General features: G+C 39.6%; 1 protein-coding gene across 2 annotated transcripts in view; it reads left to right on the forward strand.

Moving 5' to 3' along the window:
* mocos (molybdenum cofactor sulfurase) overlaps window positions 1-17,422 on the forward strand; it is a 465,613-nt gene that overhangs the window by 97,809 nt on the left and 350,382 nt on the right. For both annotated transcript variants that reach the window (XM_018089449.2, XM_002940985.4), the window contains exons 2-3: window positions 6,496-6,585; window positions 7,317-7,383. In XM_018089449.2, the coding sequence (XP_017944938.2) occupies window positions 6,496-6,585; window positions 7,317-7,383 (157 nt within the window). The remainder of the gene's footprint in view (window positions 1-6,495; window positions 6,586-7,316; window positions 7,384-17,422) is intronic.

Genomic DNA, 17,422 nt, shown 5'->3' on the forward strand with positions numbered 1-17,422 from the left:
AATTTACTTAAGAGTACCTCGTCAGAGGATCTGGACTGTTCTCCCTGCCAGGGTGAACCTCTGGGTGGGTCGTCAAACAGGCTGCCTTGAGAGGACATCTGTGAAGAGTCTGAAGGGGAAGCTGAGGCTTCAGGCCTAGTGAGGTTCGCAGTTACTGGACTGGTACCTGTGGGTGGAGTTGAGACCGATTTAGTTCGCTTGTGACGGTTGCGACGGGATCTTTAGGAGGCCATATGCGGTCCCAAGGCTATAGATGACTAAAGTCAGTCGTTGACTTTCTGTAAGAAAATTTATATTGCTGCCATTCAGACACTATTAAAACCAGGGTCACCAAACTTTGCACAGTGGTTTTTATTATATAACTGTGGTCTAAGGTTAAAAAAAAAGTGAGCGGAACCAGCAACAGAGCAGATTTCATTCAGTGACTTCACATTTTTCAAACCAACATGAAGTTTGTTCTCAAACTTCCGTTTCTAGTTTTTAATTGTGATGCTTATTAAATTATGGGATTATTTAACAAATATTGAAATATAATTAAAACTAGAGAAGCAGCTAGATGAACCAAGGAACACAGCATGCACATGTATGTATGTATAACTTTATTTATAAAGAGCCTCAAGGGTATGCAGCTCTGTACAATCTTACAAAATTACAAAACACAGGGAGGACAAGTGTTTGTTACACCCTAAAGAATTGGAAATACTGAAGGAGGATCAGTTTGGATTGTGTGAGAATGTATCTGAAGCCACTGAAAATTTAGGCCCATTAGCTTGATCATTCTTAATATCTGGAAATGCACTATATTTGTGTTAGAAGGATTTTTTTTAAGTGTAGTGACTACATATATTGTAAGTTTAAGGGTAACGCACACAGGGCTGACTATCGAGTATGAAGTTTTTATTTTCCCAATAAAATGAATAACATTGCATACAGTAAGGATCTTGTCTCAGAGACCCAGTTCAAGTCATAGATGAATGGGAGTGGCAACACTTGCTGTGATGTCACAAAACCAGTAGCAATGTCCCGCCCTCCTCTATGCTGAAGGCAAAGTATGCTTCCAACAGCTGCATGCACTGAAACCTCCTAACTAAAGGTGGCCATACACAGCAGATTTAAGCTGCTGATTCTGGTCCTTCAGACCGATTTGGCAGCTTATCTGCCCATGTACGGGCACCCTTGATGGGCCCACCCGAGCAATATCTGGCCTAAAATTGGTGTAGAGTAGATTTGATTTTCCTGATGGATCGTGGCCTGCATCGGCTTGTTGATGCGGTCCTTATTCCGACAGCCCGTATACCTGTTTTTTTAATTTAATCATTTGGCCCTAGGGCCAAGCAATCAAATTACCCCAATATTGCCACCTTAGGTGGGCATATTGGGAGAAGATTGGAAAAATATCTGCTTGTTTGGCGAGCTTGAAATGATACGCTATATAAATGCTAAAAAACTGCACTCAACAGCACTCACGGTTTGTTGGGCAACAGGTAGTGACCAAACACCTAGGCTAACTTGACTAGCAATGAAACATTTTCTTTGTCCTGTTGGATGCTAAATGCATCAATTTGCCTGGCTACATGTGAAGCTAAATTTACAGAAGCACAGCACTGCACTCAGTGTGTTATTATAACAGGTATGGGATCTGTTATCTGGAAACCCATTATCCAGAAAGCTCTGAATTACGGGAAGGTCATCTCCCATAGATTCCAGCTAATAATTCTAATTTTTTATAACAATTTCCTCTTTATTGGAGGGAAAACAATCCTATTGGGTTTATTTAATGTTCAAATTATTTTTAGTAGATTTAAGGTATGGAGATCCAAGTTATGGAAAACCCCAGCTCCCAGCATTCTGGATAACAGGTCCCATTCCTATATAGATTGAACCCTTATTTATATATCTATATCCATAACATATAAGTATTATGTATTTCAACTATTTTATGCTTCTACACTTCTTTCTTTATCTTTCTCTGGCCCTTCATTGTCATTCTTACATTTCATTTTTAAATTAGCTCTGCAACCGTTCCCCCACTTGGCAGACTTATATAGAGTAGTATTATAGGATATTATAAAAGAGAAACCCCTCTCTTCTACCATTAATAAAAGAAAAATATAGGGACCACCCACCAGACTTTTATAGCGGTATCAGTAAAATTGCATGCACAAGGATTGACACAATGTTTGTACAAATGTAAATGTCTAATGGTGAGGCAAGTAATAATTAGGGCAGCAGAAATTATTTTAATTTGGCAAAGAAGTATTAGGGAGAATGTAGTGCACCAAAAAATGGCATGCACATTTACATGAAATTGTCATGTTGCACATCTTTTTTTTTTTTTTTTTTTGTCATGTTCTCTTTATACAGTCACAATCAGCAATACTGGCAACAATAGACACACATACTGTGATATACATACATACTCAGATACACATACATTCATACACACACTCAGATACACATACATACACATAGTTACATAGTTACATAGTTACATAGGGTTGAAAAAAGACCTGTGTCCATCAAGTTCAACCCATCCAAGTAAACCCAGCACACCTAACCCACACCTACCAATCTATACACTCACATACATAAACTATAAATACAACCACTAGTACTAACTGTAGATATTAGTATCACAATAGCCTTGGATATTCTGATTGATCAAGAACTCATCCAGGCCCCTCTTAAAGGCATTAACAGAATCTGCCATTACCACATCACTAGGAAGGGCATTCCATAACCTCACTGCCCTCACCGTGAAAAACCACCTACGCTGCTTCAAATGGAAACTCCTTTCCTCTAATCTAAAGGGGTGACCTCTGGTGCGTTGATTGTTTTTATGGGAAAAAAGAACATCCCCCAACTGCCTATAATCCCCTCTAATGTACTTGTACAGAGTAATCATGTCCCCTCGCAAGCGCCTCTTTTCCAGAGAAAACAACCCCAACCTCGACAGTCTAACCTCATAGTTTAAATCTTCCATCCCCTTAACCAGTTTAGTTGCACGTCTCTGCACTCTCTCCAGCTCATTAATATCCTTCTTAAGGACTGGAGCCCAAAACTGCACTGCATACTCAAGGTGAGGCCTTACCAGGGACCTATAAAGGGGCAAAATTATGTTCTCATCCCTTGAGTCAATGCCCTTTTTTATACAAGACAGCACTTTATTTGCTTTAGTAGCCACAGAATGACACTGCCTGGAATTAGACAACTTGTTATCAACAAAAACCCCTAGATCCTTCTCCATTAAGGATACCCCCAACACACTACCATTCAGTAGATAGTTTGCGTTTATATTATTTCTACCAAAGTGCATAACTTTGCACTTATCAACATTGAACCTCATTTTCCAGTTTGCTGCCCAGTTATCTAATTTTGTCAAATCGCTCTGCAAAGCGGCAGCATCCTGCATGGAACTTATAGTTTTGCACAATTTAGTGTCATCAGCAAAAATAGAAACAATACTGTCTATGCCCACCTCCAGGTCATTAATAAACAAGTTAAACAGCAAAGGCCCAAGGACTGACCCCTGCGGTACTCCACTAACCACACTGGTCCAATTAGAAAATGTTCCATTTACAACCACTCTTTGTACTCTATCCTTCAGCCAGTTCTCTATCCAATTACAAATATTATGTTCTAGGCCAATATTCCTTAATTTGATCATTAACCTTCTGTGAGGTACTGTATCAAACGCTTTAGCAAAGTCCAAGTAGATGACATCAACTGCCATTCCAGCATCAAGGTTCCTACTCACCTCCTCATAAAAGGCAACTAAATTAGTCTGGCAAGATCTGTTACGCATAAAACCATGCTGGCACAAACTAATAGTATTGTGAACTGCAATGTATTCAAGTACCCTATCCCTTATTACCCCTTCCAAAAGTTTTCCTACTACTGATGTCAGACTAACAGGCCTATAGTTTTCAGGCTGAGAACGGGATCCCTTTTTAAATAACGGCACCACATTAGCAATCCGCCAGTCTCTTGGCACCATGCCAGACCTCAATGAATCCTGAAAAATTAAGTGAAGAGGTTTGGCAATCACAGCGCTCAGCTCATTTAATACCCTGGGATGAATCCCATCCGGCCCTGGACCTTTGTTTACCTTTACATGTTCAAGTCTCTTTTGAATTTCCTCCCGAGTGACACTGAGATACAGCCACACACACTCAGGTACACATACATACACACTGAGATACACCCACACACACTCGGATACATATACATACTCAAATACACACACACACACAATCAGATACACATACATACACACTGAGATACATACACACACACACACATGATCAGATACACATACATACCCACTGAGATACACACACATGATCAGATATACATACATACATACACACTGAGATACACACACACACGATCAGATACACATACATACACACTGAGATATACACACGATCAGATACACATACATACACACATCATATCAGCATTAACAAACACAAAAACCCAGAGCTCTGTAATATTTGCTGTTCAAACAGTCCTGCTCCTGCATGCTGAATGCTCACAAGAGTTGCTAGAAGTCATCTGCTGTGATAAAGGAAGTGGGCGGAGCAAAAGTAATCTCTGTGCCTTTTTCCTCTGCTGCCCATTAAACTAACTTGAGTTTTATTACTGGAATTCCTCCTCAAGCTTGGAAAGGCAGTATTGGTATTTCAGTGGCTTGATTCTATGATTGATACCACAGCGACTCTGCATATGGTAAAGTAAGCGGCTAAATCACCAATTCTGCTTTTCCAATGCTGATTTTTTCCCTGGGGGAAAGGGGGGTTTGAGGAGACAGCAGGACTTTCCTGAATTTCCCTGTGAGGGAACAGGGAAGCAATGCACGCCACTAAGTTACTGTTCAAAGCTAAGAGGAAAATTTTACGATTGACAGAACTGCCAGCCAATGAGAGAGGGAGACAGACCTGTTATTCAAATAAACCCGACCCTACCCTCAGGGCTGGCCAGAGGCCAGGTAGGAGAGGAGCAGCTACAGTATGACCACTGTAAGAACTGGTATATTTTAAGAACTATAGAAAAATTTTAATGCGTTATATTTAGAGACTTTTATAACTTGATATGATTATTCATTTCAGTAATTATTAATTTCATGATAGTTCCCCTTTAAGTCTCCCCATATTTCACCTGTTCAGAAGATCTGAAGCCAAACAGGAACAAAAAACGCTGAGCTGTGTAAAGAAAGTTCTCATAATGCCTCACTCCTGCACAGACATGCAGACCAAGTGAACATGCTCAGTTAGTTATACTATGAGTCAGCTTCCTGCTGATTGGCACAGATCCACATTCCTAAGGGGGGGGGAGTGAGTCCTTAGCATTCTTGAGGGAGGGGGGAGCAGGAAACAGAAGAAGCTGTGTGTCTCTGGCACAGGGGTGGTGGATGCTGTTAGGAGTTTGGGTTATGCTCAACGAGCACTATTAGCTTCAGATCTGAAAAGCGGTCTGATACAGTAGTGTTAATGCTTTCCCGATACCCTCCCCAAGTATTTATCTATTTATTTAATTTAATATTCAACGATCGCATCTTTTTCCCTGTATGTGTCTATGAGGCTACCTTTGTCCATTGTCCCTCACCTCCCCTTTATGTGTATATGTGTGTATATAGATACAGTTACCTACTTTAGGGTTAATAAATGAATTTAAAGCTTTATTTATTACTTATGCCAATCTATTCCCTCCTCTGTAATTAATTATGTAAATAGATGAAATTGTCTTCTAGTTGTCGGCCCCTATTTGAACCATGTTCTGAAATTGATTGCGGATGTATCAATTAGGTGAATTATGGACTCAGAACATGTGTGTAAATACTAACAATTGGTTTTAACTAATTTTGCACTAGTTGACACATTTGATATATATTTATAATCATTTTATGCTTTTGGGACTTGAAATAAAAGTTATGTTTTAATACAATCAGACAAAGCACAAAACAATTTTCTTGGTTTGGTGTTCAAAGGAATTACAGACACAACTAATCTTTTTTCAGAGAAGTCAGTGCAGCGTCTCTGTGAGTGTTTATGGCTGTATTTACATAGACCTTTCTGATAAAGCTTACTTAGTTTTTACCTTTCTTTCTCCTTTAAAGATTTTTAGAGCAGAGGGGGTGAATCAGCCCCATGTGGCATAGCCTTTAGAGCTGCTCTTCTGCCTTTCATTTACAGCAATCCTTGGTGGGTCAAATTACAGTTCAGTGTGTCCTACCCTAATGCCGCTTATGGCTAGATTTGTACTTGCAAATATTGTAAATCTACCCTTACCACTGTTGACTGAATTAATATTGAAGAGAAAATGTGTTCATTTTGCCATAATATATGCATATTAAGAGGGGAATGTAATAAAAGTTGGTAATTGAACAATATTAAATTGTGAAATGCACATTTTTATTCTTATTTGTGCACGTTTACAACTTTTGCTACATTCCTCTATTAGTGTTTAACTAATGGGAAAATAAATATTTTTCAGATATGACCTACTTGGATAATGCTGGGACAACACTTTTTCCTCAAAGCCTTCTGGATGGATTCATGAAGGACCTGTCTGAAAATGTTTATGGTATTTTCTTTTCCTTTAATATAACTGTGCTAACATGATTTGTTTAAGCACCGCCATGTATATGAAGAAATTCTGCCATTAACATTTTTTCTGTTTTGCATTCTCTTTAATGTGCAAAGATGTATGTAAATTAAACTTGCTGCTGAGTAGTAATGACTTTTTGGAACAAAGTATGTGAATTTATGTGGAAACATCTGCGTTTTAATTGAAAAGCTGCCACTGTATGAATACCAATATGTCGTTCTGTAACCTCCAAATATTCATAAGAAATGTCCTTTGAAATACATTAATCTTGCTGTTTAAATTGAAGAATGTGGAGTGGGTTAAATGTGCTGAAGGTTATTTAGGTAATATTTTTTTCTCTAAAATGGTACTTGAATGTCATTTTTTTGAGAAGTGAGAACTTTGCTGGAAATATCCTGTATTTTCATATATAGGAAAGTGTCAGTCTAAGTTAAAAGCATGGACAGTGGTTTTCTTTTTTAATAAAACAAATTATTTACCCACCCTGTGCCCTAGCCAAGTTCAGCAGTCTTTTTCATCCAGCAGATACACTGAACATGCAGTAATTATTTTGGGCTTTAGGAACTGCAAATATTCAATAAGTTAGACTACCAACTTATTGGCTGTATGAAGTAGAAAATGGGAAACTTTGAGGCAAAATATGAATTGAAACAGAATTTCTAGTACAATTGCAAATTTTGTTTTTTTTGTATGCATTTGTCTTGCAGGTAATCCTCATAGTCATTGCATAAGCAGCAGATTAACATATGAAACTGTGGAACAGACACGATACAGGTGCAGTGGCCTTATTTTTATTTACATTATAATAACGTGTGCTTCTGGCTAGCATTAGCAATTGTGAATGTCTAGCATTATTATTTTTGCATTAAGGCTCTGAGAATAAAGTTTTGCACATAGTTAGGCCAAGTGTTTCTTGCCCACTGAGTCAACAATCTCTAGGGGCTATGGCATATCTGAAGAATTTGAGTTCTTTTCTGCTGTAACAATTTCCAGCTAGGTGAGCTGTTGGCAAAATTCTTAAAATTGCTTTTCCACTGATTTTCATGATAAAACGCAGTAGTGAGTGTTCCAAGTGGTAATTGTCTTTACCCATGAGTGCACCTGCAGGGCCCAAGTGATTATCATGTCTTATTGATTTGGGACTTTTGATGTATTTACACCTGTACAGCATGCAACTGCATGTACCATGTCATGCCATCAGATGCTTTTCAAACATCCATCCAACATCATCCAAAATTATTTAACAAAGAACTGTTAAATTCTGTATGCAAAAGGCTTTAGAATGGCACAATACCACACCACTCTTACCTAAAGGAAGCAAGATAAGACGTGATGATATTCAAATTAAAGTGGGTGTGGTGTTTTATACAACACTTGCAAATATACAAATGCATTTGCAAACCAAAAGTTTATTTATTTATTTTAGTTTTTATTAGTTCCCTTTTGAGGCTTTTTGCCATTTGTGCCTCAGTCATTCTTCATAATCTCTTCAATTTATGTCCAATCAATTGACAGGATAGATCCAACATCAAAATTAAAACATTAAGACATAAAGGTTAATTTACTTACCTCAGATACAGTGAACAAAGTGTGCTTTTAACTCTCTTCCTGCCAAACATGCGTGTAATACGTGCTTGCAGGAAAAGACTTTATTTGCCAAGCACATGTTAAAAATTAAAAGTTTTCGCTCTTCACTGGCAGCTCTGGTGTACATGTTTTGGGTGATTGGCCCATTGTATGTAAAAAAATTGTGTAAGACAAATGCGGCAAATCAAAAGTTTAGGAAGTTTTGTTTCAGTACTTTGGTGTAGAAAGATGTGTTTACCCTTGTCGGATTCATCAAAATGTGTACTTGCCAAAATTAGGGTTTTCAGGGGTCTCTGTACAGTCTCTGTACACAAGCATGGGAACTTGTTTGCAGAAGTTTAGTTGGCAGCCAAGAAAATTTTCATTTGGTGTCTGTAGATACTACATACTTTGGTAAATCTATATATATTGGTCATCAAACTTTTCAGTAGACCTGGTGTTCATTTTTAGGGTGATGTGTCATGTATGTAAAAAATTTTGTGATATAAATGTGGCATATTGCAACATTTTTATGCAATTCAGAAAAGTCATAAAAACACTAACTTAAGGCATCTTTTCCCATGTTGGATTCATCAGAATGAGTAATTTTCAAAAATATATGGTTTTATGACAGTCTTTGTACAGTTAGGGGGTCTTACAACACATAATACGCAGTCCAGGGGCTTGCAGAAACTGAGTTGGCAGTTGAGAAAATTCATATGCACTATCTTCATTTGGGGTCTGTACATACCACATACTTTGGTATATCTATGCATATTGGGCATCAAACTGTTAGGTAGACCTCTGTTGTTCATATTTGGGGTGATTTGCCTTTCGTTGGTAAGAAATTGTGCAAGAGTTTTGCAGCTTTTACCACACATAGAAACTGCTTTGTGTTTATGAATTAGGTAAAAGTAAGCCATACAATTATTATGCACAAGGTATATTTTGGGGTCTCTAAGTGCCATGTACTTCGATAAACTTATGTACATTGGGCATAAAACTGTTTAGTAGACATTTGGGGTTCATATTTAGGGTGTTTCGTATGGTTACCTAATGATCTGTAGGAGATAAGCTGGTGCAAATTAGAAGCCTTGGGGTGACAATTTTAGAAAAGCTTTGCGCTTGGTACTATGGAGTATCCAATTTTGGATTCAGGGGAATGTTATCTGTCCAAAAATATATGGCTTTCTGGAGTGAACTCACTTTTTTGAGCTTTACCCCACACAAAAATAATGTACAGGTTTCCATTTTACAGTAGGTGAAATGACAAAAATCATAGATCATATGGGGGTATTTTTATTTTGGGGCACCTACATGCCACACACTTTGGTAAACCTATATACATTGTGCATCAAACTGTTTAGTGGACCCCTGGCATTCATATTTAGGTACTTAATGATATGTGGTAGATAAGATGCTAAAAAGTGGATGTTTTGAGGTGATTTTTGAGAAAGTCATCAAAATCACCAACTTTAGGAAAGCTTTGTGGCTTGGTACTTCAGTGCGTGAACACTAATTAGTTATTGGGAGTAAATTGGAGTGAATTGATCTAATATTTAAAGATACAGCACCTGGAGAAGGGGTTGTCTTTCTTCTTTTTCTTTTAAACATTTGCAACCTATACCCCCTCCAGCTACAGATTTTGTATGGAGAAAATTTGTGAGAAAGGTGTGAGAGTTATATTTCCACTTTCCCCAATCCTTATATACAATTGTGAATATGACCTAAACATCATCTGCAAACCTATACAGGGAAGGGAGGTAGACCAGTAGTGCTCTGCCAGATTTGCCCATTCATTATTACATAATGAATAAGGAAAATACACCAAGCCAGGTGCTTTAAAGTGACAAGTGCTATTTAAAGTGAATATGTGCCAGTGCGGTTTTAGAAACTGTGATCAAAACATATAAATAATGAAATAGTCAACATCAATAAAATACTCAAAATATATACTGCTTTGAATATCCTGTTTCATTTGCTCCTACTTAAAGCATAAATAAAGTGACCAATGCTTATGGAGATTTGATCATAGCACATAGAAAAGTTTTTAAAATTTGGAGAATAATAAATACCTTGATATAGAAAAGTAGGAAAACTGGAACACTTCAGTTGGTTGAGGAATCCCCTAGTGGGCTTATTATCTTAACATTTTGCTATCTAAACCTGGGAATCCCACAAGTTATGATAAGACAGGAACTCTGAAACTGTGGTCTCAGTTTTTACCTTCCCTATGTAGAGAGAACTACTTTTACTAACAAAACCACAAACTCACAGGTCCTTGGAAGGAAAACAGATAAAAGATAATATTTAAGGTAACCAATATACATGTAAAAAAATAATAATATACTTTTAAAACCAATACCAACTCCCTATTGAGACAATTCGGGTAATACCCGCTCCAAAATATGCCCTGTTTTGAATTTCGCCGCTGCTTTTTCAAAGAGCAATCTAACTTGGATGTCTGTAAATTAGATGAAAGCAGACTTCATTAACAGGGGCTACAACCAAAGGATTGTGGATCAAAACATCTATACAGCCACCAGGATTCCCAGAAGTCAACTTCTGCAATACAAACAAAAAACAGAAACAAAGCGGTCACACTTTGTGGTCATATACAATCCCCAACTAAAGACCCCTCAGAAAAATAGCCAAGAATCTACATTGTACACTTCATAATGATAAGAGGCTCCAAAACATATTCCCAGACCCACCACTTCTGGCATCCAGGCAGCCCCAAACCTAAAAAGGCTAATAACAAAGAAGTGCCTTAATACAACCCAACAAAAATGGAACTTATCCCTGTGGCAAAAAACAATGCAAAACCTGCCCACACATCTGAAATTCAGACAAAATACAGATTCCAGGCACATTCGAGGAATGCAGCATCCATGGCCAGTACAACTGTTCTTCTTCTAATTTGGTGTACTTAATACAGTGCACTAGATGCCCAACAGGAGGACTGTATATAGGAGAGACTGGTCAAAGCCTGAGAAAGAGAAATACACACCACTGCTTTACTATAACAAATAAAAAACTGGACACACCAGTAGGATACCATTTTAACAGCCCTCACCACTCCATAAACAATTTAAGAATCTTGGTCCTTAAAGGACATGTAAACCCCACACACAAAAATGTAACCAGTGAACAGCCTCTTTAAAATCTTTCAATACCTGCCACACTGGTTGTCCAGAGGTTAATAGTAAGGCTGCAGCATCCCCTTAATCACTTAGATTTCCCTTTCCTCCTGTAACCAACTCGGCCCCCTACCTCAGGAATTTGCTTTGGCTGTTGGCTTGTGGGAATGCTCAGTTGTTCTAAGCTCAGATTACTAAACATGCCCCCCAGTTTAGCAGCCAGTGAAGAGATGGCATTACCAGCGCCGGATTTGTGACGCGGGCGCCCCGAGGCAGCCCCCTCCGGCCACCCCCTGTGCGCATGCGTAAATCGCCAACCCCGCCCCCCCACAAAGCGAGCGCATGCGCGAACCCTCCCTCCGCGTCAGCTGCGCATGCGCATACATTTCATCTCCCATATGGAGCAGTGGGGAGAGGTCCCCATTGCTCCGTATAGCAGCAAAATTTAAAAATTTAATTGCGGCGGGGCGGCATGCCGCCCCTAAACTTCTGCCGCCCTAGGCCCGGGCCTTTGTGGCCTCTCCACAAATATGGGCCTGGGCATTGCTGGTTCCCATAGAAACTCAGCTCTAGCTGTCTGCTTCAATTTTTTTCTCCTGAGCTCAGCTTTACCATTGCAGTGCTCAAACAAAACAGAACTTTTTTATCAAAGACAGTTCTGCCTGTGTGAGCCTGTATTCTTGGTGAAACGTATGCTGAATAAGGGTCTGTGTGTGTATGCTGTTTCCAGATTTAAATTTATCTGATTATGGGGAAAAATGGCCTCCAGGTGAAAGCTGCTATTTGCTTTAGGAAATGTGATGGTGCTGACAAGTGGAGGGGATATATACAGTATAAATGTTGCCATTTGGGTGGGGGAGACGTGCCCAACTGATAAACATTGTAGACAAATGTAGGCTTTTCTACTTGGACCAGTGTGGTTAGTGGAGTACCGCAGGGGTCATTTCTTGGTCCTTTGCTTTTTAACTTGTTTATTAATGACCTGGAGGTGGGCATAGACAGTACTGTTTCTATTTTTGCTGATGACACAAAATTGTGCAAAACTATAAGTTCCATGCAGGATGCTGCCGCTTTGCAGAGCGATTGACAATATTGGAAAACTAGGCAGCAAACTGGAAAATGAGGTTCAATGTTGATAAGTGCACAGTTATGCATTTTGGTAGAAATAATATAAACGCGAACTATCTACTGAATGGTAGTGTGTTGGGGGTTTCCTTAATGGAGAAGGATCTAGGGTTTTTTTTTGATAACAAGTTGTCTAATTCCAGGCAGTGTCATTCTGTGGCTACTAAAGCAAATAAAGTGCTGTCTTGTATAAAAAAGGGCATTGACTCAAGGGATGAAAACATAATTTTGCCTCTTTATAGGTCCTTGGTAAGGCCTCACCTTGAGTATGCAGTGCAGTTTTGGGCTCCAGTCCTTAATAAGGATATTAATGAGCTGAAGAGAGTGCAGAGACGTGCAACTAAACTGGTAAAGGGGATGGAAGATTTAAACTATGAGGTGAGACTGTCGAGGTTGGGATTGTATTCTTTGGAAAAAAGGCGCTTGCGAGGGGACATGATTACTCTGTACAAGTACATTAGAGGGGATTATAGGCAGATAGGGGATGTTCTTTTTTCCCATAAAAACAATCAACGCACCAGAGGTCACCCCTTTAGATTAGAGGAACGGAGCTTCCATTTGAAGCAGCATAGGTGGTTTTTCACGGTGAGGGCAATGAGGTTGTGGAATGCCCTTCCTAGTGATGTGGTAATGGCACATTCTGTTAATGCCTTTAAGAGGGGCCTGGATGAGTTCTTGAACAATCAGAATATCCAAGGCTATTGTGATACTAATATCTACAGTTAGTATTAGTGGTTGTATATATAGTTTATGTATGTGAGTGTATAGATTGGTAAGTATAGGTTGGGTGTGCTGGGTTTACTTGGATGGGTTGAACTTGATTGACTCTGGTCTTTTTTCAACCTTATGTAACTATGTAACTATGTAACTATGTCCTTTAAGGGAAAGTTTAAAACAGAGAATGAAAGGAAGGTATGGGAGTACAAATTAATGAAACCTTTCAACTCTCTGGAGAAGGAACTGAACCTGGGCCTTGGATTTATGGCAAAATACCGTATATACTCGAGTATAAGCCGATCCGAGTATAAGCCGATCCGAGTATAAGCCGAGGTACCTAATTTTACCTAAGAAAACTGGAAGAACTTATTGACTCAAGTATAAGCCTAGGGTGGGAAATGCAGCCGCTACTGCTAAGTTTCAATAATCAAATTATTTAATAAAAGGACACTCACAAGTGCTTACATTACTACCATATTAATAAACACAAGGTATGGACTGGAAAATGAGACGCATCCAACATAAGATAACCATATGCAAGGTTGTACAGGTTAATATCTCATTTTAATTTTACATACATATTGAAATTGTGATGTGTAAATTTGTTATTTAATTCTTATATAGTTCTGTATAGTTTTTGGGGTGAGTGATGTAGAATCACAAGTTTAAGAAAGATAAGATCATGTTTACTAGGAAACGGTAAATATTTCTGACTCTTATCTCATCCAGTCTCTTCTGCAAACCACTCTCTGGTTGCTAAGGTAAACAAGGCCCTAGCAACCAGATATGGACCTTAGATTGCAAGCTTCTCCAGGGCAGGGACTGATGTGATATAAACAACAGTAAATAAATAAAACATAAGAGCATTCCCTTAGGAGGTGGAGGCAGATTGCATCCTGCCCTGCACATATTGCTTGTACGATAATCTGGGGTTCAGCAGCTGTGCATATGTTCTGGCCCCAGCGTGCCATCGCTTGCACCCCCCCCCCCCCGTGGATGTATGTTCTGCCCCCAGCGTGCCATCACTCGCAACCCCTCCTCCCCCTGGTCATTCGTTCTGCGCAAAATACAAATAGCAATATCACCTCGCATCCTTGGTCACCAGACGCATCCTTCTCCAACCAGCGCATCCCTTTGTCGCGCCGCGCTTACCACCACCCCCCGTGCGCTGCCCCAGCTCGCAGACGTGCCGCGCCGGTTGGAGAAGGGATGCGTCAGGTGACCACGGATGCGAGGTGATACTGCTTTTATTTGTATTTTGTGCAGAACGAGCGGGCAGGGGGAGGAGGGGTGCGAGCGATGGCACGCTTGGGGGCAGAACATATGTCCACGCGCGGGGGGGTTGCCCGTAACTACCATAAACTACCATAAATACTCGTGTATAAGCCGTGGGTGCCTTTTTCAGCACATTATTAGTGCTGAAAAACTTGGCTTATACTCAAGTATATACGGTATATAGACTAAGAACAGCCTGCACCAAGCCAGAAATACACATTTTTGTATAAAAAAGTGCACTTTTTTTTATACAAGACAGCGCTTTATTTGCTTTAGTAGCCTCTGAATGACATTGCCAGGAATTCGACAACGTGTTATCTACAAAAAACCCCAGATCCTTCTCCATTAAGGATACCCCCAGCAAACCATTTAGCAGATAGCTCGCATTTTTATTATTTCTGCATAACTTTGCACTTGTCCACATTAAACCTCATTTTCTAGTTTGCTGCCCAGTTTTCCAATTTTGTCAATTTGCTCTGCAAAGCAGCAGCATCCTGCATGGAACTTATAGTTTTGCACAATTTAGTGTCGTCAGCAAAAATAGAAACAGTACTCTCTATGCCCACCTCCAGGTCATTAATAAACAAGTGTAACCCTTGGGGGCTGATTTACTAATCCACGAATCCGAATGGGAAAAAACCGGATTAGAAACGAACATTTTGCGACTTTTTCGTATTTTTTGCGATTTTTTTCGTCACCGTTGCAACTTTTTCGTAGCCGTTACGACTTGCGCGAATTGTCGCGACTTTTTCATAGCCATTATGACTTTCGTGAATTGTCGCAACTTTTGCATAGCCATTATGACTTTCGTGAATTGTCGCGACTTTTGCATAGCCATTGTGACTTTCGTGAATTGTCGCGACTTTTGCATAGCCATTACGACTTTCGCGAATTGTCGCGACTTTTTCGTATTGAGCGCTTGAAAAATTTGCGACAATTCGCGGAAAAAGTCGCGAAATACCGATCATTACGAAAAAAACGCATTCGGAGGCTTTTCGGATGTTCGTAGATTAGTAAATGTGCCCCATGGGGTTGCACTTACCAAATACTAAAATTAAATGTTCTGCTGACCTAATTAAATTGGTAAGCTATTTGACACCATACCAGTAGTACCACTGTATCTTTAGTTCATCCTATCTGTAAATAGTTTGAGAGACCAACATCCCGTCTCTGGGGAAAGAATGGTTTCTTCCAGATTTCCTTCCAGAAGAGGAAGAGGATTTTTACTTCCTGTGTTTGTCTTGGTAGCAACAGAGACTGCTACAGACAGCCATTGGGAAAGAGACAATTGTTTACCTGCATAGAGGGTAAGACCACCCCAAGAGAATCCTCTCTTAGTTCTTAGTAAGAATTAGCCAGCTTGTGTTATAGGAGTGGGTCAGCACCCACTTAGTGCCAGTCAGGGTAGCCAAGCAGCCCAAAGCTCCAACAGGAGGTCAGTGGGTTAGTTCCCTGGCCCTGGTTGTACACAGGTAGATGCCTGGCAACCCAGAATAGGGGCCTTAGTGAGAAGGAGGGTGTTTCTTATAGAGAGGATTCCCATTCTACAGGCAGTGTCCGTCACCAGATCTGGCTGGGTGAGACCATAGAGCATTGCTCATATTCTTTGTTAAAGTTATATTGCATTGTTTCCTGCTATTATATAATTTTGTTATTTACATTCACTGTCACCACTGTAATACTCACAGTGTAGTGAGATGTTATTCTTCAGTTGCTGCATAAATAAATATACCTTCGAAAGAATTCCCTGCGCCATTACTTTTCATCTTAATTCACACCACAAACTTTTCTGATAATCCTCTCACTAGAAAGATAGGCCCAGCCCTGAGTGAAAGACCCTGGTGTGGCCTTATACGTTCATAATAGTGCTACACAAGTTAAAAAGCAAAGGACCAAGGAGTGACCCCTGCGGTACTCCACTAACAACACTGGTCCAATTAGAAAATGTTCCATTTACCACCACTCTTTGTAATCTATCCTCCAGCCAATTACAAATATTATGTTCTAGGCCAATATTCCTCAATTTGATCATTAACCGTGAGGTGAGGTAACCTGTGAGGTACTGTATCAAATGCTTTAGCAAAGTCCAAGTAGATGACATCAACTGCCATTCCAGCATTGAGGTTCCTGCTCTCTTCCTCATAAAAGGCGACTTAAGTCTGGCAAGATTTGTTACGCATAAAACCATGCTGGCAAAAGCTTATAGCGCGCTGTTGTATGTGCGAACCGGACACCTAATGATTATGTAGGCACGTGGCGCCCAAGTGACCCATGCGTCAGTAGCTATATTACTAGAACTGGGCATATTAAAAGGGATGTCTTCATTAGCTGGCTCCTCAGATGTATAGACAAATGAAAAATAAGAGTTCAAAATTTCTGCTTTTTCCCTGTTCTCATCAACCAACTGACCCCCCCGTGATAATAAGTTTCCCACCCCTTCTTGCTTCATTTTTTTACTATTCACATAATTAAAAAATATGTTTGGCTCAAATGTTGGGGTTTCTGCAGGAGGGCCTGCAATTTAGAACACTGAAGGTGCATGTCTCTGCATTGTCAGCTCTGTTTGGTCACTCTTAGGTAGAGGAGTCGATGGTAAAAAGATCCTTCATGGCAGCTTTAAGGATTTCACAATGAAAGTGGTTTAGAGCCTTCCTTTGATGGTAAAGGTGTCTCCTTTTGAGCCCCTGGAGCAGATTTACTCTTGGTTTGTCACTTTTAAGCATTGCTTCAACAAGCAGAGTATCTAGTGACACAGACAAGATCTTCCTACATGACGAGTTATTTTAAGGCCAGTCTTTTTGGCCGAAGGTTTGGTAATTTTTTCACTTAAAGAAGGAACTTGGTAATTTGGAGTAGAAAGACAGGTTTGCCTTTTCTGGATTTATCAGTATCTGTTCTTTCTAAAAATGTATAGTTTTCTAGGTAAACCTACTGTAAGTGGGATATTTTGCCTTGAAATCTAAAGTATGTAGTTCTCTGTAGAAGTGCTT

Source organism: Xenopus tropicalis, chromosome 6 (genome assembly GCF_000004195.4).
Source record: "Xenopus tropicalis strain Nigerian chromosome 6, UCB_Xtro_10.0, whole genome shotgun sequence".
Taxonomy (NCBI): Eukaryota; Metazoa; Chordata; class Amphibia; order Anura; family Pipidae; genus Xenopus; species Xenopus tropicalis.